The sequence below is a fragment of the Heterocephalus glaber genome, unplaced genomic scaffold (genome assembly GCF_053883595.1).
Source record: "Heterocephalus glaber isolate CG9 unplaced genomic scaffold, H.glaber_assembly_v1.0 deba00001553, whole genome shotgun sequence".
In the NCBI taxonomy this organism is placed as follows: domain Eukaryota; kingdom Metazoa; phylum Chordata; class Mammalia; order Rodentia; family Bathyergidae; genus Heterocephalus; species Heterocephalus glaber.
The window spans coordinates 19,064,565-19,089,258 of NW_028258344.1; the positions used below are offsets into that span (position 1 = coordinate 19,064,565).

General features: G+C 35.4%; 1 protein-coding gene across 4 annotated transcripts in view; it reads left to right on the forward strand.

The window, feature by feature from the left end:
• Positions 1-20,620, forward strand: part of LOC147824152 (uncharacterized) — a 349,377-nt gene extending 328,757 nt beyond the window's left edge. For all 4 annotated transcript variants that reach the window (XR_015442735.1, XR_015442737.1, XR_015442734.1 and 1 more), the window contains 2 exons: positions 15,920-15,954; positions 20,133-20,620. Coding sequence is in view for 1 of the 4 variants with exons in the window: in XM_087190500.1 (XP_087046626.1) it covers positions 15,920-15,954; positions 20,133-20,268 (171 nt within the window). In the remaining 3 variants the exon portion in view is untranslated. The remainder of the gene's footprint in view (positions 1-15,919; positions 15,955-20,132) is intronic.
• Positions 20,621-24,694: the final 4,074 nt, after the last annotated feature.

Consider the following 24,694-nt stretch of genomic DNA (forward strand, 5'->3'; position numbering starts at 1 on the left):
CCATGGCATAGGTAAAGCTGCTCATGGTGTGGTGGCTGGAAAGAGACAAGGGAGGAGCCCAGGATGGAGATTTAACTTTCCAGGCTATTCCTGCAGTGACCCACCTCTTCCTACCAGACATCACCTTCAAACAGCAAATCAGCCATACTGACCCCATATTTTAGTCACCTTCAAAAGCCTATGAGTATGTGAGACTCTTGAAGTGCATCTACCTCTAAACCATAACAGTGGGTTTCATGACAGTTCAATAATTTGCTAGAATGACTCACAGAACTCAGAAAAGCACTTTACTTAAAATTACACCTTCACTATAAAGAATACAAATCAGGAGTACTAGCTAAACAAAGGGACACTAGAAGAAGTGCTGGCATAGAATACAAATTTTCAGTACTCTTCTCATGGAATGATGTTGCCCTTGAATTGAAGTTGTCCTCAGGAAGCCTCACTGAGCTTAGGTTAAAAAATTCTCATTAGTCAATATCTGTTAGACAGATTGTTTTGTTTTAGTATATTTGTACATACATATAAAATATTTTGATGTTCTCTACAATTACTTGCCTTATCCTTTCCCCTTTCCCCTCTCTTCCCCTTTCCCTTTTCTTCTCTCCCACTTATTCTCATTTACTTTCATGTTCTCAGTCTCCTTCTTTAGATTCTCTTATATTCCACATATAAAAGGAAACATGATATTTGTTTTTCCATGTCTAACTTATTTCACATAAAGTGATGATCTCCATTTTTTTCCATTTCCCTACAAATGACAAAATTTCATCTCTCTTCATGGCTGAATACTACTCCATTGTGTATATATACCCTATTTTCTTTATCCATTTATCTTTAATAGGCATCTAGGCTTCTTCCTAGATTATCAGTTGTAAACTGGACTGCAATGAACATGAATACATAAGCATCTGTATGGTATACTGACTTTAATTTTGGGGAGGAATATACTGAGCAGTGGTGCGCCTGAATCAAATTTTAGCTCTATTTTTTAGTCTTTTGAGGAACTTTTGTACTTATTTCCATACTGACTGTAATAAATTACTTTCACATTTACAGTATTTAAGAGCTTTCCCCCCATCTTTGCCAGCATTTATTGTTTTTGGTATTCTTGCTGATAGCCATACTGACTGGTGAGGTAGAATCTGAATGTAGTTTTGATTTGTATTTCTCCAAAGGAAATATTTCATATGCTTATTGGCTATTTGTATTTCTTCTTTTGAGAAATTCCTGTTCCATTCATCTTCCCATTTATTGATTGGATTATTTTCAGAGTATTAAATCTTTTAATTTTTATATAATTATGGATATTAATTTTCTATAGAAACTGTAGCTAGAAAGATTTTCTCTCATTCTGTAACCTCTCTTTTCTCTTATTTTCTCTGCTATGCAGAAACTTTGCAATTTAAAGCAATTCCATTTGTAAATTTTTGCTCTGATTTCCTGCACTATTGGAGTTACCTTCAGGAAATCTTTGCCTGTGCCTATGATTTCATGTGTTTCCCTATATTTTCCTCTAGCAGTTTCAGAGTTTCAAGTCTTATACTTAGACCTCTGATGTATTTTTAATTAATTTATGTACAAGGTGAGAGATAGGGATCTAGATTCAGTTTTATACAAGTGGGTATTTAGTTTTTCCAGCACCATTTATAAAGAGGCTTTCTTTCCTCTGACATATATTTTTGGTCCCTATCAAGGATAGATGGCTTTAGTTGTGTGTGTTTGTGTCTGTGTCCTCTTTTCTATTCCATTGGTCTACATATCTTTTTAAATACCAGTACCATACTATTTTGGTTATTATAGCTTTGTAGTATATTTTGAGATTCAGTACATTTATTTATTTATTTAGTACTGGGGATTGAACTCGGGACCTTGCGCTTTCAAGGCAGGTGCCAGAACTACTAAGCTAAATCCCTGGCCCTAACAGATTGAATATTTTTATATCTCCACCATTCCTATTTTTGCTCAGGACTACTTTGCCTATTCTGGGTCTTTTATGAAATTTAGGATTTTTTTTCGAGTTTGCTAAAGAATGTTGGTGGTATATTGATGGGGTGTTCAAGATTTTTTTGGAGTTTCATTGCATAGCTGTGATTGATCAAACTCCATCTTAAGACCCTCATATTTCATACTAATAGTCTTTCAAGTGGCTGATTCGATCCTAAAACCACTTATAATCTCACTATGGGTCACTTTAGTAGGATAACACTTACTGTTCTGTCAATCTTGAAATTCCCCAGGTTTTCTTTAGCTCAGCTTCAGGAACCTGGGACAAAGACTAGATAAATTATTGTACGACAGTCCTCACCGGCACCATCTTAGTTAAGGTTTACAGAAATCCTACCAGATGGGTATTTTTGTCACTATTTTTAAAATGTGAAAACTGAAGATCTGAAAGCAACAGTATAGTGCAAGGTCACACTTCAAGAACAAGGCAGAAGTAAGATTTGATTTCAACTTAGTCTCTTTAAAAGGTCATGCTTTCCCTGTGCCCTGAAAGAAAATCAAATGGACAATGATTTTACATTTAGGGAAAAATGTATGTGTAATTCTTATTTAATATTTGTTTTTCCCTGGTAGTTTATAAGGCTTAAAAGAGATAATATGTGTTCTTTTCTAATAGCCACTTCTCCCCAACACTGTACACCAGCTCCTGCTGGATGTTAAGTAAATACTTACCAAATGAGCAAAGGAATCTTAATAAAGCAATACTTCTCAGTCCTGACAAATCCTGCCAAGTGGAGTGAATAGACTCAGGACTTACTTGTTGGGAAAAGCAGAGACTCAGAAGCATTTTGTGATGCAGTTTCAGTTGGTAGTGAATGTGTGGATGAGAAAAATAGCTACAGAAAATCAGAACTGTGCACATGGATGTGAAGGACTCTGTAGTGGAGGAAGGGCCCATGGTTTCGGCACTGGAGATTGTGCAGAGCTTTTGATGTTGCTACTTGAATGTTATCCCAGTGTGTCATTAGATTAAGAACACCCTCCTCTGCATTCTAGCTTCCTCAGTATCACGAGGCTTGGAAAAGTGCTGGATGGAAGCACTTCTTGCACTACTAGCACTACTATGAAACATAGTTGTCTTTATTATGACTTCTTGGTCCATTCATATTGACCCTTTGGTCTCATGGCAGCTATGGATGTTGCCTGGTGCATCTGCATTTTAGGACCATTCCTTCCTTGTGGCAGTCTTTTTGATGATAACCCTTTGCCTGACAAGTTAGCTTTTTGGAATATGTCAATCATGGAAATAATGATAACTACCAAGGTCTACAGAGGTCTTGCATAAATTAATTCATTTAATCCTTGAAACATCCAAATCTGCAGGAATAATTTTGCCCCTTTATTATAGATAAGAAAATTGAGACTTGGAGAGTTTAAATACAAAGATGAAAGTGTGAGAACTTTAATCTCTACCTGATTAATATACTGTAAGATTGTTACAGTAAGAACATTATTAGAACATTTTGAGAAAGATCTGATATAAATATTAAAGATCTCTTAATTTTTGTTATACTTAACCAATTCTTCTCCAGGTAAAAGCCCTTTTCTTCTTTCTTTTTTTTCTTTATTTTTTAGTTCTATGTCTTTGAAAATCAGATTATAACTTTTAGCCCCTTTGTTTCTTTGGAAAAAAAAGAAATGATTATTTGTCTTTTTCAAAATGCCAAAAATGTCACCCCAACCTCCTGAGAAGTTCATTAAATGTTTAGATAATTTGATATAGCATCCTCATTGTGACACAGTAAAAAATAAATAAGGATAGAGGGGCTGAGTTATAAATAATGATTTTTCTAAGGTCAGGGCCTTTTGACTTTTCAATAAAACTTTTCATTTAATTAACTCTATTGCAAATAATGCAGCATGCTTTATTCTAGTTTCATCTTTCAGAATATTGAAATAATCATGTCTCAAAGAATAAACTCTTTTGTGGTTCATTAAAATGGAAATCTAGAGGCCACCCCAATATGATTGGTAAGTGCACACAGATCCTGGCCAGAAGCAGTGATCAGAATAGCTGCACGCAAATCCAGCCAGGGCCCTGCCCTGACCCCAGAGGCTTGGGCACACAGGCCCAAGCCAAAGGGCCACCTAGAAAAGAGCCGCACAGGCATACAAGCAACAGCCAGAGGCCTGCCCTAATACCACTGGTAAGTGTGCTCAGATCCCAGTGAGCAACAGTGTGGACCAGAGTGGTGCAGCTTCAGGCAGGTCCAGCCAGGGCGCTGCCCAAACCCCTGCTGCTTGGGCACACAGGCCCAAGCCAAGGGCCCACCTGAAAAAGAGCTGCACAGGCACACAAGCAATAGCCAGTGGCTCACCCCAATATGGTCAGTAAGTACGCAGACCCCTAGCCAAAATCCTGCTCTGACTCCAGAGACTAGGGTGCCCTGGCTCTAGCCAAGGGCCCTCCCAGACACCAGCTACAGAGAGGGGTGGGCCCTAGCCAAAGGCACACCTAAATAACATTTCAAGTGTACACAGGCCCCAGCCAGAACCCCGCCCAGACAACAGGTCAGCTCAGGGATCCACAAGGCAACTATTCTGAACCCCCAAATTGGTGCACTGGTGAGCAGCAGAGAAAAGGCCATTCAGTGGCTTTCTGAGAATTGAAGCCCACTGGGTGAGCAAAAAGTCACCTCAACAAAGGTGCAGCAGGTTGTATCTGTTGAAATGAGAAGACAACAAGTCTCAAAACCAGACTTCCATCACCTAAGGCAATCCCAAAGGGAAATGAGATGGAACAATCTGATACTCAACCACCTGGACTCCCACAGAAAAGATCTGGAAAAAATGAGATCAGAAATAATTTCTCAGATAACAACAGAGATTGTGCCCATAATGCAAGACATGATTAATAAATCTAGAGCAGACACAGATAAAAAAATAGAGGCTCTGAGGAACATGATGGAATCCCAACATAGGAAACAAATGGAATCCATAAAACAGACGCAAACAGATATCCAGGAGATTAAAAACTCCATTGCAAGTTTATGCAGCAGAATGAGCCAAGGTGAGGACAAAATTTCAGATATAGAAGATAGAATTGCAGAGAGAAGGTGATCCAGTCCCAGCACCTGGAAGGAGGCTCTCCTGCTGCCATTCCATGCTCCTAGGGCAGAGAAGGTGAGCCAGACCCAGCACACAGAAGGAGGCTCCCCCTGCTGCAATTCCACACTCCTAGGGCAGAGAAGGTGAGCCACGTGGGTGCCAGAAGGACCCTCCCCAGCCCTCCCGTGGAAATGAGAAGACACATAAACAAGTCTCAAAAACAAACTTCCAGATCACCAACAGCAACCCCAAAGGGAAATGAAATGGAACAATCTGATACTCAACAACCTGGACTCTCTGAACTGGCAACAAAAGAAGATCTGGGAAAAATGAAGTCAGAAATAATTTCTCAGATAACAGCAAAGATTGTGCTCATAGTACAAGACATGATTAATAAATCTGGAGAGGACATCGTTAAAAAAATAGAGGATCTGAGGAATATGATGGAATCCCAACATAGGAAACAAATGGAATCCATAAAACAGATGCAAACAGATTTCCAGGACATTAAAAACTCCATCAAAAGTCTGTGCAGCAGAATGAACCAATATGAGCACAGAATTTCAGATATAGAAGATAAGATTGCAGTTAGTGACCAGGAAAAGAAAAATTGCTTTAAAATTGTAAGGGAACATGAAAAATCAAACCAGCAGCTGCTAGACGATGCAAAGAAGAATAACATAAAACTGATTGGAGTCAATGAAGAAAGAGGAGAGAGTGCAGATGTCATAAAAAAAAACTCTTCACAGAAGTGATGGCAGAAAACTTCCCAAGGAGGGGAAAAGAACTTGACATACAGATAAGTGAGGCATATAGGACTCCAGCTAGCCTTGATCAAAAAAAATCTACACATAGGCATATAATAATTAGGATTCCAGAAATCCAACAGAAGAACAAAATTCTACAAGCAGTGAGAGAAAAGAAACAAATCACATACAAAGGAAAGCCCATCAGAATCACAGCAGACTTCTCAGTGCAAACCCTCAAGGCAAGAAGAGTTTGAAGTGATATATTTCAAGCCCTAAAGGAAAACAGCCTCCAATCCAGATTGATGTACCCTGCAAAACTATTTTTCAAACTTGATGGAGAAATAAGATACTTTCATGATAAAGAGCACCTCAGGAACTTCATGAATACCAAACCAGCACTCCAAAAAAATTTAGACCAAATCCTAGGAAAAGACAATGAGGATCACAACCCCAGGAAGCCCAGAAGAATGAATCCATTAGGCGTGACAAATTAAATGGAAAGAGAGAGAATCCAACAAAAAGAAAAAGTCATGACAAGGCTTTTAAAACTTTTTAAATTCATCTCCCTAATGAGTCTATAATTCAATCTTGTTATTGTACTGATTAGTATTTTTCTGATTCTAGAGTTGCACAACTTTCCTTGTGCTGTACTGGCTATTTATCATCTTCTTCTGTCTACTTTTTAATTGGGTTGTCTATTAATGAGCTGTAAGAGTTCTCGATATAATCTGGTCATAGATTATATGCATTGTAAATATGGTCTTTTTAAGGACTACTTTTCATTTTAATGATGTCATTTAAAGTTCTGAATTTTGATGGAATCTCATCTATCAATTTTTTTCTTTTATACATCATGTCTTTTGTATCCTAGGAAGTTCTTGCCTACCCTAAATTCATAAACATTTTCCCTTATAATTTCTTCTTAAAGTTGTATACTTTTAGTCTTTCATATTTAGGTTCATAGAGCTCTTCAATTTATTTTTATGTATGGAAATAAAGGGTTGAGGTTAATTTTTTATATACAGATACCAGATGTTCTAGTTCCATTTGCTGAAAACACTATCTCTTCCTTGGCTCTTGAATTGAGTTTATATTCTATAAAATGTTAATGTTAAATAATCTTTCAAAACTCAGTGGATCATATATATGTGGTTCTATTTCTAGATTCTCTGTTTTATTTTAATAATCTGTATGTGTTTCCTTACACCAACACTGCCTTGATTACTGTAGCTTTAGAAGAAGTCTTAAAATTAGGTGCTAAATGCCTTCCAACACTGGGATTTTGTTTGGTTTTTTGCTTTTTTTTCTTTTTACTTTTCTAGGTCCTTCGTACTCCTACATAACTTTTAAATTTCAGTATCCAATTCTTCATTTATATCAAGTATACACAGACCTGAATTTTTATATATACCTTGTGTTTTCTAATCCTGCTAAATTGAAATACAAGTTCTAGGGGCTCCTAGAGATTTCTTAGTATTTTCTCTGTAGATGATCATTTCATCTACATATAAAGATTTTGCTTCTACCTTGCCAAAAAAAAAAAAAAAAAAAAGAAGATAGAATTGCAATTAGTGATAAAGAAAAGAAAAATTTCTTAAAAATAGTAAGGGACCATGAAAAATCATTCCATCAGCTGCTAGACAATGCAAAGAGAAACATAAGACTGATTGGAGTCAATGCAGAAACAGGAGAGAGTGCAAATGACATTAAAAAAACTGTTCATGGAGGTAATGCTAGAAAACTTCTCAAGTACGGGAAAATGAATGGACATGCAGATAAGTGAGGCCAATTAGCCATGATCAAAAAAAAATCTACACATAGGCATATAATAGTTAAAATTCCAGAAAGCCAACAGAACAAAATTCTACAAGCAGTTAGAAAAAAGAAACAAATCACATACAAAGGAAAGCTCATCAGAATCACAGCAGACTTCTCAATACAAACCCTCAAGACAAGAAGAGCTTAGAATGATGTATTTCAATCCCTAAAGGAAAACAGCCTCTTACCCAGACTGATGTACCCTGCAAAACTATCTTTCAAAATGGATGGAGAAATAAGATACTTTCATGACAAAGATCCAAAGAACTTCATGAATAGCAAACCAGCACTCCAAAATTTTTTTTTTAAATATCCTAGGAAAAGACAATGAGAACCACAACCCTGGGAAGCCCAACAAAATGAATCCATCAGGTATGACAAGAAATTAAATGCAAATGGGGAGAATCCAACAAAAAGAAAAAGTCATGACAAGGATAAGCCATATCAAGGATAAGGATACATATCAGTTATAACCATCAATGTGAATGGTCTCAATTCACCAATCAAAAGAAATAGACTGACAGAATGAGCCAAGAAGCAAGATCCAACAATATGCTGCATGTAAGAAACACACTTAATTCAAAAAGAAACTCATAGAATCAAAGTTCAAGGGTGGAAAATAATACTCTATGAGACAGGAATCTGAAAAAAAGCCGGAGTAGCTATCCTTTTTTCATGTCAAATGGATTTCAACACTAATTAAGAGTGGTAAAGAGGGACACTACATCCTTATAAAGAGAAAAAATCCAAGAGGAAGAGATGAAAATCATAAATTTATATGTACCAAACACTAGTGCCCCAAACTATATAAAACAAATACTAACAGATATGAAAAATAAAGTAAACACTAATATAACAGTAGTGAGAAACTTCAATAGCCCAATGTTGCAAATAGATCAACTAGACAAAAAGCAAGAAAATTAAATACTAGAACTCAATCAAACTCTTGAACAAATGGACTGAACAGATGTTTACAGAGTCTTCCACCCCACAAAATCAGAATAAACACTCTTTTCAGCTGGATACAGGTTGTTCTCCAAAATAGACCACATACTTGGTCATAGAATGTGTTTAAGTAAGTGTGAAGGAATTGAAGTTATCCCCTGTATATTTTCAGGCCATAGTGTGATGAACTTGGAGATCAATAGCAAAAGAAATCACAAGAAATTCATAAACCCATGAAAATTGAACAACACACTTCTGAATAACCAATGGGTAACAGAGGAAATTAAAGGAGAAATCAGATAGTTTCTACAATTAAATGACAATGTCAATACAACATATCGGAATCTATGGGACACGGTGAAAGCAGTCTTATGAGGGAAACTCATAGCAGTGAATACTCATATTAGGGAAACAGAATGAGCTCAATTAAACAACCTGATGCTGAACCTCAAGCTTCTAGAAAAAGAAGAGCAGGACAACCCCAAAGCTCATACAAGGGAAGAAATTATAAAGATCAGAGGAGAAATCAATGCAATGGAGACTAAGAGAATGATACAAAAAAATCAATGAAGCAAAGAGTTGGTTCTTTGAAAGAATAAACAAAATTGACAAACCCTTAAACAACCTCTTCAATAAAAGGAAAAAAAGGCCCAAGCCATGCAATTAGGAATGAAAAGGGTGAAATTACAATGGACTCAGCAGAAATGCAGAGGATCATCAATACCTATTTCGAGAACCTACACTTAAATAAAATGGAAAACACAGAAGAAATAGACAGATTCCTAGATACATATGAATTTCAAAATTTGAACGATGAAGACCTAAACATTCTAAACAACTCAATGTCAATCAACGGAACTGAAAATGTAATTACAAACTTATCAACTAAAAAAGCCTGGGTCCTGATTACTTCACTGCTGAATTCTACAAGACATTTAGAGAGGAACTATTGTCACTACTGTTAAACTCTTCAGTGAAATTGAAAGGGAAGCAATACTTCTAATTCATTCCTGGAAGCAAGTATCACTTTGATCTCAAAAGCAGAGAAAGATTCAACAGAAAAAGAGAGCTATAGGCCAATTTCACTTATGAACATAGATGCAAAAATCCTTAATAAGATACTGGCAAATAGAATGCAGAAGATCATCAAGAAGATCATACACCCTGACCAAGTGGGATTCATCCCAGGGATGCAGGGGTGGTTCAACATTGGCAAATCAATCAATGTAATACATTATATTAAGAGAGCTAAGGACAAAAACTATATCAGCATCTCAATAGATGCAGAAAAAAGTCTAACAAAATCTAATACCCATTCATGATAAACCCCTATAAAAAATTGGAATAGATGGTCTCTACTTCAATCTGATAAAAGCCATCTATGAAAAACCAACAGCCAATATCATACTAAATGGTCAAAAACTGAAATCCTTCACACTAAAATCAGGAACAAGAAAAGGATGCCCCCTATCACCACTCTTGTTCAATATAGTTTTGGAAACATTAGTCATAGCAATTAGACAAGAGAAGGAAATAAAAGGAATAAAGATAAGAAATGAAGAAGTTAAATTGTCATTATTTGCAGGTGACATGATACTGTATATAGAAGACCCCAAGAACTCCACCAAAAGTCTTCTAGACTTAATAACCAAATTCAGTAAAGTAGCTAGATACAAGGTCAACACACAAAAATCACTAGCTTTTTCTGTACATGAACAACAGACTCACTGAAAGAGAAATGAGGCAAACAATTCCTTTTACAATAGCATCTAAAAAACTGAAATACCTAGGAATCAATCTAACTAAAGAAATCAAAGACCTCTACTCTGAAAACTATAGCACTCTGAAAAAAGAGATCGAAGATGATATCAAAAAATGGAATGATACCCCTTGGTCCTGGGTAGGAAGAACCAACATAGTGAAAATGGCCATACTTCCAAAACTGCTATATAAATTCAATGCAATCCCAATCGAAATTCCAGTGTACTTCATGGACCTTGAGAAAACAATCCTAAAGTTCATTTGGAACAAGAAGAGACCTAGAATAGCAAAAGCAATAGTAGGCAATAAAGACAAATTAGAGGGTATCATGACCTCCAATTTGCAACTATACTACAAAGCTACTGTGATGAAAACAGTATGATACTGGCAAAGAAATGGACCTGAGGACCAGTGGAACAGATTAGAAAGTGCAGAAAGAACTACAGACACACTCAGCCAACTTTGACAGAGGGGCTAAACACCTTCACTGGAGGAAAGATAGCCTCTTTAATAAATGGTGCTGGAAACACTGGGTTTCAACTTGCCATAGATTAAAACTAGGCCTATGTCTTTCATCATGTACTAAACTAAAATTGAAATGGATTAAAGATTTAAATATTAAAATACAAACACTAAATCCACTGGAAAAGAAGTTAAGTAGAACTCTTGAAGACATTGGCATAGGAAAAGATTTTATGAACAAAACCTCAGTTGCATGTGAACTAGCACAAACAATCAACAAGTGAGAGCTCTTCTTATTAAAAAGCTTCTGCATTAAAATGGAAATCTGACTACTCATTTTGAATATGTGATGCTTTCAAGTATAGAATTTCTTTAATTTTTCATTGCATGAAAACTGCTCCAATATTTTAAATTTCCATTTATTTTTCCAGCTCAAAATTGCACCTCGTGTAGTTTCCTTATTTAATTCAGTGAGTTAAATAGCACAAAGAAAATATTAAAATTATCCAGAAAGAACCATAATTGAAATTTCCCTATATTCTTCTATTCTTTTTCCCATGCATGTGTGCACACACCTACCTACATACATATATACTGTAGATGTACATATGCATATATGTCTATATATAAAATTTCTAACCATCACTTGAAGCATGTTAGTTCTATGAAAATTCAGCCACAGCACCCTTTTTGTCCAAACTTATTTTCCACTGGAGCTTTCTGGTGAAAGACTGTTGTTCATCAATCCCCTGAACTTCTTCATACTGAGAAAGCTAAGATGGGAGGAGCGTTCTCCACAGTAAGGCTTCTGCAGCCCAGTGCACTATATTCTGATCTCAGTGAAAGATGCTAATGCCAAAATTGTTCCTTTTCCTCTTTTCCTCACTATCTAGGTCACTGGGTCTGACTTGGGAGCAGTTCCCTCCCCAAAAGACATTTGTCAATGTCTGGATATGTTTTGATTTCTGTTTCTGGGGATCTCTTGCTGGGTAGAGGCTAGGATACTAAACATCCTGTAATACCCAGGTTGAGAAATCTGGGTGATATGAATGGCACTGTTGTTACCTGAGGCTAGAACTCCATCTAACTAGTCAGCAGATCTTGACCATGCCTATCATAGGATTTTTTTGTGCATCCTTATATTTTATGAGTGCTTTCTATGAACCACTGAATTTTTTATATTTATTCATACTCATTGTTTTTTTTTTTTTTTTTGTACCAGAGATCGGGGGAATTGAACTCAGTACCTTGCCCTTGTGAGGTAGACATGGTGTTGCTGAGCTAAATCCCCGGCCCCATACACATTGTTAATCCTCACAACTTCAAATGGGATAGACTCCTATTTTGTCTATATTGTGGATGATAAAAACTAAAGTCAGGGAGGTGAAGTATCTTGCCAAGGATGACATAGCTAGGATGTGCAAAACCTATGATTTCAAAATGAGCCTTTGTTTATAATCATTACAGTTTAAAACACTTGCTTTTTCATCATTACAGTTACTATCCTAATTCAAACCTTCACAGTCATTCTTTACAATAATCTCATCTAGCTTTCCTGATGCTCATCATGAATGATTCACCTTCTTTCTAGTGTAATCTTTCTCAAGCATAGTCTGATCCTCTCACTCTCCTACTTCTAATATCCTTCCATACCTTCCACAGGATCAAAAGGCCTTTGTTTATCCTGTTACTGCTAAGACTATACTTTTAACTATGGTACAGCAAATCAGTGTTGGCACTATATCATTACCTAATGCATACATTTTATTAACGTTTGCAAACTAGATATTTTTTAAAAGTACAATACATAGAAGTCATTTCAGTTTATTTTGTAAATACTCCAATATGCCTTCATGGTTCCTAGATTTTTAAATATTAAAATTGGTGAGACATTAATAGTGCTCCCTAGTCTTCAAATAATGCTGAATTTTTCACTCGTTATTAACTTTGTAGTCAAGTTTATATTATATATATGTATATAATATAATCATTTTAAGGTTCCATAAATCTATAATAGTTCAAGTATGTTTCAGTTGTAATTTTAGACATGAAAACTAAATGAACTACATACAGAATGAATGATTTAATTTTATTGGTCATGATGCAGTTGGTTCTTTATATTGTAGGAGTTATTTAGTCATTTATTAATTTAGAATTAAATCTCGGGAAAGTTGACTCTGTTGTTTTTGTTTTACTGGTTTATTTTGATTTTATTGGTGATGCTGGGGTTTGAACCAAGGGCTTCACATGAATTAGGCAAGCACTCTGCAGTGGAGGGAGCCAGAACCCAGCACTTTCCCAAGTTTCACTCTGGTTACAGAGGAAAGAAGCCACTGGATTATTTACCTGTTATAAAAGCTGAAGTTTGAAAGGAAGGATAATAAAATAAGCTTTTCCAATGTTTTTTTCAAAATGAGGGAAATATTTTTAAATGTTCTAAAAAGTGTTTTGCATTTTCAAAGATTTCTTAAATGTCAGATTTACTTCTGTTGTTGTGCACCTACTCTTTAGAACTATGATACTTTCATGGTTACGACTGTTATCACCTTGGGTGGTAGTAATAATGATGATAATGATGAAAAAAATTTAGATTTATTGAGAGCTTACCATCAGGTCAGCTGTTAGGCCAAGTCCTTTACAAAGAGGATATCATCCTATGTTTATATTTATGTTAATATTAGTGTCCCTATTTTATGAGAAAAGAAATGGAGGGCCTAAGAGTCAAAACACTTTGGTCAGGGAAGAGTAGTAAGACTCTTCTCCCCCAAAACTTGTTCTAAGACCTGGCTTTAACTATTACATTTTAGTCAATTTCCAATAAAATAGGATGCAACCAATTTAATTTTTTCCATTAGACCATTAAGCTATATTTAGTTCTACAATTTTTATACCTATGATAAAATTAATATTATTGGTTACAATAAATTATGGCTTATTTATTGAAGGATTATTATTCATTCTCATATAACTATAAAGAATAGAAAATAGAATCTAGCTATGGATAATACAGTAACCTCCTCAGAGCATATTGCTGAATGATCCAAAATGTACTCATTTTTCTTTCTCTTGTCAAGGGTAATTTTGTACTATATTGTGTGACCTGTAGAGATAGAACTAGCCAAAGAGAAATGGACTGACAAAAAGGAAATGTGGATTATAGTCTCTCACTTACCTCTTCACTGGCTTATTTGTCTAGTTAAATAATTTTAGCTTTTTGGGCAATGTTGGTAAAGGGAAGATGTGCACAAATTTCTCAGTAGGTCCCTACAAAGCTCTGAAGATGCTATCATATTGAGGAACAATTTCTTTTTCATCTTCACCCACTGTGCATTTTTTGAGAACACTGCACTTACAGAGACCTGGTACTTTATTATTAAATATTTAATCTATTTTGGTGAATTAAATAATTTGACTTCGTTTACCCTATGTAATAGTACTGTTATTCATAAAGAACTATTAACAAGTATAATTTTGGGCTCTTCAATTTCATACTGTTGAGTAGGGGTAAGATTTATGGAATTATAATTTGCAGTATTTTGTTAGACTTTGCTGCTCTTATTTATGGAATTTTGCTGGTCATGTAGTTTGAGCAGCTTGATAAATTTCCTCATTTCTGCAGCTAAAAAGGCTGTAGCTGCAGGTAACAAGCATAGTAACCATAATCATCATCTTTGTCTCCTCTTCTTTTTCCTCCTAACAATTTTTTTGACAAAGAATCATGGCCTAGACTAAAAGTACATCAGTTTTAAGCCTAGAAGGAGTAATCCCGAGTTTCGTTTGTCAAGGTCCTTGATGAATGGTCAACACGGGTGATTTCACACGGTTCTGAGAGGTAATTATTCTTATGCACATTCAGCAGATAGGCATGATTACCTAGAGGAATTGCAGGACCAATGTAAACTTAAAATGTAGGGACCTTTATTCAAAATTATTGAGAATTTCAAGATAAGAATAGCAGAGCATTAAACCAAGGGAGGTGAACTTGCAAGCACGGAACCTGTGCTGTCACCCAGATTGCGTGTTCATGAAATCAGCCCCATTTATAGGTAAACATGTTTAAAGAAGTTAAGTGACTTGGTTGATGCTACCTATTCAGTGGAGGACAGAGTTATTACTGGCAGAATCTATGCTTGCCTGACTCCAAAGCCATTATTATTTCCATTGAACTTTTATACTAATAGGAAAAATAAATTAGCAAACTTTCTCTCTTTTTGATTCTACAGCTTAATTTTTTCAGATAACTATACCTCTCGTATTAGTTGGAACTTCACTTCTCATCCATATCTGATTATTCTTGTACCTAATCCCAAAGTGTGTAACATTTCTGAGATCTATCCTGGTTTCGCATGGCTGCTAAGCTTCCTTCTTCATGCAGTTATCTCTCAGGATACCTGGGTTCAAACTACTGTGAGAGGAAATGTAACTAACTAGAGAAGTGCTGGTCATGTCTGTACTGAACATGTATAAGCATTTTTTCCTTGTCATTATTCCCTAAGCAACATGGTTTAACAACTATGTATGTAGCATTCACATTTTATTAGGTCTATAAGAAATCTAGAAATGATTTAAAGTAGACAGATGAATGTGTGTAGGTTATACACAACACCTTTTTCATGTTAACTTAATACAGGTAGATATTAATAAAGAAAATATTTTTAAAACACTCTTTTTACTTCTATGAAAAATAAAAAAATTATAACAAAATAATTAGATATTAACAGTAGTTAATACACTGTGTATCATAAGACACCATTTTATTTGTGAGTTGAGCTTTCACGGCATTTGTGTGTGTTTGGGGGATGGATTTCCTGGAACTAATTCCCCATGGATACCAATAAACAACTCAATTTCCTTCTGCAGCCAAGTACTTGTGTCTGTAAAAAAATCTAATATACCAACTTTCCTCAAAACAAGGCTTTGTGAGCTTTACCCTTGAGAGTGTTGGAAGAATGATTTAAAATATGTACGTAGCTTAGTATGGTGCCCACCCAGCATGTGGTCAGTGGTCCATTTGTATTAGCTATTATTATTTCTTTTAGTAATTAACATATTAGGTTTGAATTACAGGACAGTAGACGTCACCATGCTTCTTTCTTTGTCTCTTTGTCTGTCCTCTTCTTTCTTCTCAGGGTGGCCAGATTCATCTTCTTCATGATGGTGCAAGGTAAGCCTTTCTCATTTCACCCCTTGCACCTGTCAGGTTATTTCTCCAAGAAAATGTGGCTTCTTTACTGAGAAAAGTTGTTAAATAAAATGTTCTTCATTTCCTTAGACAGGGCAATCTCCCTTGTGCATAGGATGTTAATGGGAAAAGGGGCCACATGTGCAGATGTTTTCTCTTGACTTTTTTCTCCAGAGGACTCCTTTTCCATTTATGTAGAGCTAACTTGCATTCATGTCCACTACATTATCAAATGGTATTGCTGTCCCGGTCATCCACAAAGCCAAACTTTTGAGTTTCTCTTTTCCACTTGGTGTGATTAGCCTGTCATTTCTTCCGCAATTTCTCATTTAACTTGTCTTTTAAACAAATGTTGAAAGTGACACACAACAATAGCCAGTGTAGCAATAGCATTCAAATTCAATACATGTTTATTGTTGACAATTTGAAAAAGCACTAAGTAAAAATTAAAACCACACTTAACATTTTTACTGAGAAAATGTTACTCAAAGTGTATTGCCTTCTAGTCCTTTTTATTCCTTTATAATGTATTATATTGTGTTTGTATGGCATAGAAAAAGAATGTTTTATAAACACAATTAATTCACTCTAGGAACTTTTCAATTAATCAGATTCCTGGTAGAAGAATATGAGAATTTTTTTCTTATATTCTTAATATAACTTGTTTTTAAACTATTCTTAGTAGTTGCTTAAATTTTTTATCCAGATGCTAAATGTGTGTATATATGTATTTAAGCAGTCTATTAATTTATCCTTTACAGCACACACACATTCTCAATAAATAACTGATTTATTAGAGTAACCTGTTGCTATTAATAGTTTACACGCTTAACAGCATGAAATTGTAGAAAAAATTCATTAAAATATTTATACACTTTAAATAGCCTCTGATTTCCCCTTTTTTATTCTAAGTCATCAGGATGGCTTCCTTCATGGTCCTGGAAAAATTCTCAGCATGTGTGGCTCAACAGTGACTCAGGCATTTCAGTTGGTTCAGATGGTATTCATTCCTTGATGGATACAAAGAAAAGAAACAGCTATTCTTTGGCTAAACAACACAATCCTATTATTCTGTTCTCTACAGATTGCTTGAAAAGTGCAACATATTTGGAATTGCTTTCCTAAGAGTGAAGCATGGACAATCAAGCCCACATTATTCTAAAAAAAAAGTTCTAATTCTGTGCAATAGGCCAGGAAGCAAAGGAGGAGGTACTCAAGGGAAAAGTTAGAGAGCGAGAAAGAAGAAATCCAGGGGTCTACAGGCACATTCTAATTTCAGAAGCCTTTTTCAGGACAGACACAACTTTCTTTGCTAACATAAGTCCACTAATCTTTCCAGACACATTCTATTCTGTCTCCTGAGGTCTATGACTTTTCTATGCTATTATCAACAGCATGATAAATGATAAACAGAACTACTCTTTATTTACAGTCTCTGAATGCCACATTTTCTTATTATTTTTAGCCAATGTTAGTATAATTCAAAAGCATTTATTGAACATATATTATTTGCCAGAAACAGAAATAGACTATATTTATTTTCTCATACAGTCCTTGCTATGATCCAGTGAGGTAGTTAACCTTATTCTCTTCATTGTTCTGTTGAAGGGATTGAGACTCAAAGAAATTAATTATTTTTCTAAGGTCATATACCAAGTGACTGGCAGCACGGGGAATCAAACTAAGATTCTCATTCAATTTATCTAATATTTGCTAAATTGAATAAAATGTAAATCATGTGGTAATGGACTACACAAGTAAGTATGTGCAGGTGCATTCTAGGCAATAATTCATTTAATTCAATAAACATTTACCAAATGCTATCATCTGTTATCAAGCACTAATCTCCAATAAGGGAAAGCAGAGATTATGGACATGTATGGACAATGGAGCTGCCTATACCAACAAGAAGGAAAAATCTCTCATTAATGATCAGTTAAGTTTTCTTGAAATCTGAAAATTTTATCGAATACCTATAATATATCAGACATTGTAATAGACACTATAAGTACTAGGCATTGTACTAGGCACTATTTTCTTATTTAAAAGTAAATACTAAATAGTGTTTCCCTTAGGAAGCTTGAAGTAAGGTGAGATTAAGACACTCAAAGCTGTCTACTGTAAGTTCTAGGAGATGTACAAGGACCTACAGGTTAAACAAGTGAAGAAAGGAAATTAGTGTGCTGAAGAAATCAGTCAGTGTGGAGCTATGTAATATAGATGTAATATAGATGTATTACATGTATAACATGTAATATAGATCATCAAAATGTACAGGAAATAAAGGTGAAAATAGTTTTTCTTTTATCAAAGCCATAAATCACAAGTGATTTGAATATTATATATATATATACACACACACACTATGCTATACCATAGAATTATATATAGTACACCATATAAAATTACATAGTATATAATTCTAATCACCTTCTTGAAAAGACAAGATTCTGGGGTCTGGTATCAAAGAGATATGATTGTTTTTATACAGTGAGGCTCAGTACAGGAAGAATAGTGAGAAGCATCAGTTCATTTTTTGAACGGTCCAAAAGGTATGAAAAAGGTGAACCTTTATTGTTCAGAAAAAAGTGTTATTGACCACAGTTGGGACATTTAAAATGGAAGACAATGGTTTAAACTTGAAGCAGATAAATGTGGGGTAAATAACAGAATTAGTGACTTTCACAGTGCATAGTAAATGTATAGATCCTATCATTCCAAGAATCTATAATGCCAAGAAACTATGTGGTACAAATAGTTAAGAACCTGAGTTGGATAGAGACTGGACAGAAACTGGGTCTGTTTGAGCCACTTATTATGAATCAGCCGTTAATCCAAGAATTCTGATTGTTTTTCTTAGAAAGGGTATTAGAAATCAAGATCTGGATGCCGAGTGCTCTACATTGAATTTAATAAGGCACATCTAGTATTCATGAAAATAGTTGTTGGTCCAAATGCACAAAAAATAAAAGAAAATGTAGCTATCTTAATGGAAATTAGGATAAGGGCTTAATGTAAACATAAGAAGCCTGCCTACTCTTTTCTGTTACATTATTTGGTTGATCAGTGCTCCCAAATTAGGAGAGCTTAATTACAGGTTGAATGCTAGAGGTAGTAAAATTTGCATGAATATTCCTACCAGAGTGTTAAGGTTGGATGAAAAACACAGCCTAAGCAGGATAAAGTACTTAGATTAAAACTCAAGAGACCTATCCAGAAAAGGTGGGTCATAGAGAGAACTATGAAATTGAGGTGGAAAATAGGAATTTTAAGGGATAAAAAGAAATAACAGAGCTAAAAATTACAATTTGTTCAGAGATAAGCAGAGATTAGAAAAGGAGGAACAAATAAGAGAACAAAGAGATCAGATTTTAGACTAAGTACAATATGAGTCAATTAAGGATATTTTGAAAAACATATGGGGGGGTAGAATTTGAAATTAGATCCTTCTTCAGCAATGCAGAATCTCTTGTCTAGTGAGGTTAACCTACTGAAGGGGGGAATGAGTAAAGAAAATCCAGATGGTAAATGAGGGGAGTAGGGAGAGCATAATACTCATAGCTATGGGTGAGTCTACTACATGGTTTGTGGCCAAATTAAGTTTTTTGGACCTAAAGATATTTGGAAACAATCTTCAAAGCTAATGTTAACATGTTAATAGAAGTCTGTCTCCATTGGATTTAGATAATAACACTGCAATTTTCTTTTCTAACATATATCTTATTTATTGCTTTATTGTACACATCTACTATAGACAAGGGGTATTCTTATGGATGTGGCTGATGCTTTTCAGTAACGAATGAGCTCAACTACTGGATTATGTTTCAAAGCTAACTATGTGGAAGTCCAGTCTTCAAACTTGCTCTAATCACTGTGTTCTTAAATTGATGTTTTGTTTGAAAAGAAATTTTCAATTGGCAGGTACATCACATGCTTTTTCTCATTTCTAATTTCTGTCAATTTCAGGGTTTGTGTTTCTTGCATAGAAGCCTTTTATAAATGAACATGCTTGTATTTGATGCATTGGGAAGTACTATTTTTCAATCCCCAGAGATATTTAACAGATTTATAGCATTTCTTACTTCTGGAGGAATAGCTTACAGGATATCATGTATCTTTCAAGTAAATTCTGAACTCAAGTTTTTACTTTTCTTTTACAGGGGACATCAGAAGAACGGACATTGGTTTACCAAAACTGGAGGAATGACTGAGGGCTGTCAGTGGCAGATTCCTAGACCCGGAGAGTTGAAGAGTCTAGGCAATGCCATGTTTGTACTATTTTTCCAAGAACTGTGACATGGAGCACTGCTTTGCAGATGAGAGGGCAGATGGAGTTGACTATAGCTCTCATTCTATTTTGTCATGTAGAACATGACTCCAGGTTATAATTTTAAAAGTTTGAAATGGAGGATATTGCTTGATGATCTTTCTCACATGACAACATTTCCAAATTTACACTGTAAATATTTAGAAAAGAAGTTAACTAAAGCATCAAACAATAACACTAGAAATAAGAATAAAGATTTGGATGCGATGCAGAGAAGATAAAGATGTAAATTTTGACACTTCTTGCTAACAGGAATTAGAAAATTGGGTATAACATTTGTTAAGCTTGTGTTATTACAATGGTAATAAAATATTCATTTTATTTTATTGTTGTAAGTCACAAAAGAAAATTCAGTTAATTTTCTGATTATGAGTAAGAAAGCATGATCCCATTTTATATTATTTCTCTTATTAAGAAAACTCTGCCATAACAATCATAAAAATAGCGAACACAAGTGAGTTAACATTTAATGAAAATTATTAGTTGTAATACATTATGCTAGGTTCTAAACATGAATCATTTTAACATTCTCAATAACTTTTTGTGGTATGCAATATTATCACACAAGTGCAGAGAGTTTTGACATCTTTTCAAAGGTCTCATGCTACCAGTGTCTGATTATGAAAATCTTTTAAAGGCTGAATTAAATCTCTTCTAATTAAATATGAATACAATTTTATTATGTTAACAATATATAGGTGAAGTAATAACCAAACCATTCTATATATTATGCTAACTCCTTTGGAGTAAAAACAAATATAACTTGTCTACCTTGTCTCTAGAATTAAGAAACAGGTGAAAAAATAAGAGGAAAAGGAGGTACTGGTTAGGAAGTTCCTCATTTGGTGTATGAGTTAGGGAACTAACCAATTTACTCATAGGACACAAAGTATACCCAGATTAACATTTTAACTCACTGTCCCTGCCATCCCATGCTATTTATGCTAAAATGGTTGACTTCTTCACCCTAAAGGCATCAAGCAGTTTGACCCTGTGCTTTTGTTATTGTTTATTCCCATCAAAAGCAGACTGATTTATTGGTATGAGAACAAACCTAATTAACCAGTTTTTTCTGCTCAGCCGAGCCTTCCTTAATTACTAACTCATGGGCTAATAAGTGGAAATAAATAACAGATATAGCAGTGCAGATTAAAATGCAAACCTCAGTAACTAAATTTTTTTTGAAAATGAAACCATAGACACAGTAAATCTTGTACTCTTCTGCCAACTATTTTATAAGTATTTAAACTAATCTCTGTTGACACTATAATTTACCAAAATCCACTGAAGTGGGATCAGTGAAGTAATCAGATTTTTCAGAACATGAATAGGCCCACCCACCCACCTGTCATCAAAAATAGTTTTAAGTCCCTTGAGAATGTAAACTCCATGATGGCAGGGATTTAGTATTGTTCACTGCCCGAACTTTAACACCCAGAACACAGCTCAAATATTTATTGAATGAGAAAAAATGAATGAAAGGAAGAAAATACGTTGTGATCAATACATTTTCATTCTCTGAGTTGGAACATCTGAGTTTGGTCACATATTTGTTAATTTAAAAATCTGTGCAGAGTTTGTCCTTGTGGTTAGATGTTACAAAGCACTGGGGATATAGTTATGAATAAAGTGAATACTATTCCTTGCCTCCTGCAGCATACAGTCTAGTCTCATTTCACAGCATGGAAAGGTAATTTTATTGTCCATTTTCCACACCATACCAAATTTTAAAAAGTATGTAAAGGTCTGGCCCTGCCAGAGACCCTGGTCTCATGGACACCAGTGGCCCGAGCCTTGCAAGACCACACAGCACGGATGCCAGACCATGTGGTGCAGACACTGTGCCATGTGGCATCTGAATCCACACAGCAGAGGCACCAGGGGAAACATAAAGGCCATGGTTATGAGTCCCAGAAGATAGAGCAGAAGTGAACAACAGAGAGGGCCTTTCTGACACTCCTCAATGAAAATAAAGGCCAACTGGGAAAGAGAAGAAAAACTCTTCAACAAAAGCACAATGGATCATTGTGGTTGGTAAGTTGGTGGGGTTAGCACCTTCCATAGAAACTCGGACTTGCATAGTGGGGAGGACAGCTGGAATCTGCAGTAGAACCTTGCAAAGTTTAATCCTGCAGGAGGTCAGGGACCTCAACTTGGACCTTGCAGCCAGAAATCTGTCTGATTCTCAGTAGACTATAGCTGGGTTGCTGAGATTAATCAACTTAGACCCACATACTGCTATCCACATTGCCTACCAGGACAACAGAGACATATCCTGAGGGAGACCATTTTTGTTTGTTTGGTTTTATATTTAAAAAATATATATATATATATATTTTTTTCTTTTCCTTTCTTTTGCTCTCTCTCTAACCCTTCTGGCTCTATATTTCTCTCCCTCTTTGTTCCTGTTCTTGTCCCATTCTGAATTTTTTTTTCTCTCTCTGTCCTCTCCACTGTTGCTTTTATAGGAAGGTGAATACAATTTCTAGCTACCCTATTGCTGTCAGTTTGTTCTATACTTGTCTCTGTTCTTTCACTCTGGCTTCTCCTCCTGTCTTCACAGATCCCCACAATTTGCATGATCTTCCCATGTATTCTAGCCTCACCTGTAACCTTACCCTCTCCCTCTTTCTGTTCCTCACTTCTCAACCCCTGCTAAATCCTTATCCCAAAGGGTAAATTTGCTATATTGAAGGGTTTACTTACTACAAACATATTTTGGGCTGGCTCTAGATTTTGAATTAGCTCAAGTGGTTAAAGGTGAAAGATTAAGTGCTACCACAAATTGTCATTTTCTAAGATGTATTTGATGCTGATTGTGTCAATTGGGCTCAGGTGTTGTGATTGATCTAATCAGTTTTCCTCCCTGGTATACTGAAAACAAGATTGCCTAAGCATCATTAGAGACTCAAAGCCTAAAAAGTCCAGCTATACCTGGAAGATATCTCTGAAAAGCAATCACTCCATTAGGGGCTCTAAACACCAGGAATAAAGATACTCAAAATAAGAAATATTGGAGTATTAGGACAGGAATTAAAGCAAAAAACAGCACCAACAACAGAATTAAAAATGATGAGACACCTTGGCAGGGCAAAAACACAGACTTCCAGCTCACCAAAGGCAAATTTTGGGGGAAATGAGGTGGAAAAATATGATAATCAACCACCTGGACACCCTGAACTGATAGCACAGAAAGTAACAAAACATGAATGAGGCTCTAGAAAAATTCAAAACAGAAATAATTTCACAGATAACTACAGAGATGGTGAGCATAGTGGAAGACATGATTAGAGGCTCTAGAGCAGAAACAGACAAAAAAAATAGATGAGCTCAGAACCATGCTGGAAGCCACAAATTCCCAGCATAAGAAAGAAATGGAAACTATGATCTCCAAACATAGGAAAGAAATGGAATCCATGAAACAGATTCAAACAGATATTCGGGAGATTAAAAACTGCACTGAAAATATTCACAGCAGATTGAGTGAATGTGAAGATAGAATATCAGATATAGAAGACAGAATTGTGGTTAGTGACCATGAAAACAGAGATTTCTTCAAAATAGCAAGGAATCGTGAGAAAACAATCCAGCAGCTGCTATATGATGTGAAGAAGAATAACATAAGACTGATAGGAGTCCACGAAAAAACAGGAGAAAGTATAAATGACACAAAAAAACTGTTCACAGAAATAATAGTAGAAAACTTCCCAGACAGAGGTAGAGAATTTGACATACAGATAAGTGAGGCATATAGAACTCCAACTAGCCATGATCACAAAATGCTAACCTAGTCATATGATAGTCAAGATCCCCAAAATGCAACAGAAGAACAAAATCCTAGAAGTAGTTAGAGAAAAGAAACAAATCACTTACAAAGGAAAGCCCATCAGAATCACAGCAGAATTCTCAACACAAACTCTTAAGTTAAGAAGAGCCTGGAGCGAAGTATTTCAAGCCCTAAAAGAAAATAACTTCCAACCTAAACTGCTGTATCCTGCAAAATTATCTTTCAAAATTGATGGGGAATTTAGATACTTCCACTACAAAGAACACCTGAGAAATTTCATGAACACCAAACCAGCACTCCAAACAATTCTGAACAATATCCTAAAAAAAGACAATGAAGGTCACAACTCCATGAGGCCCAGCAGAGTGAAGCCAGCAGGCAAGGCATGAAACAAAAGGGAAAGGAGAAAAAATAAAAAAATAAAAGAGCCAATAAGAGTAAAACATCATGACAAGGATGAGTCAATATTTATCGATTATAACCATGAATGCTAATGGCCTCAATTCACAAATCAAAAAAAATAGACTTGCAGAATGGATTAAGAAGCAAAATCCAGCAATATGCTGTATACAAGAAACACACCTAATTCAAAAAGACATTCATAAAAA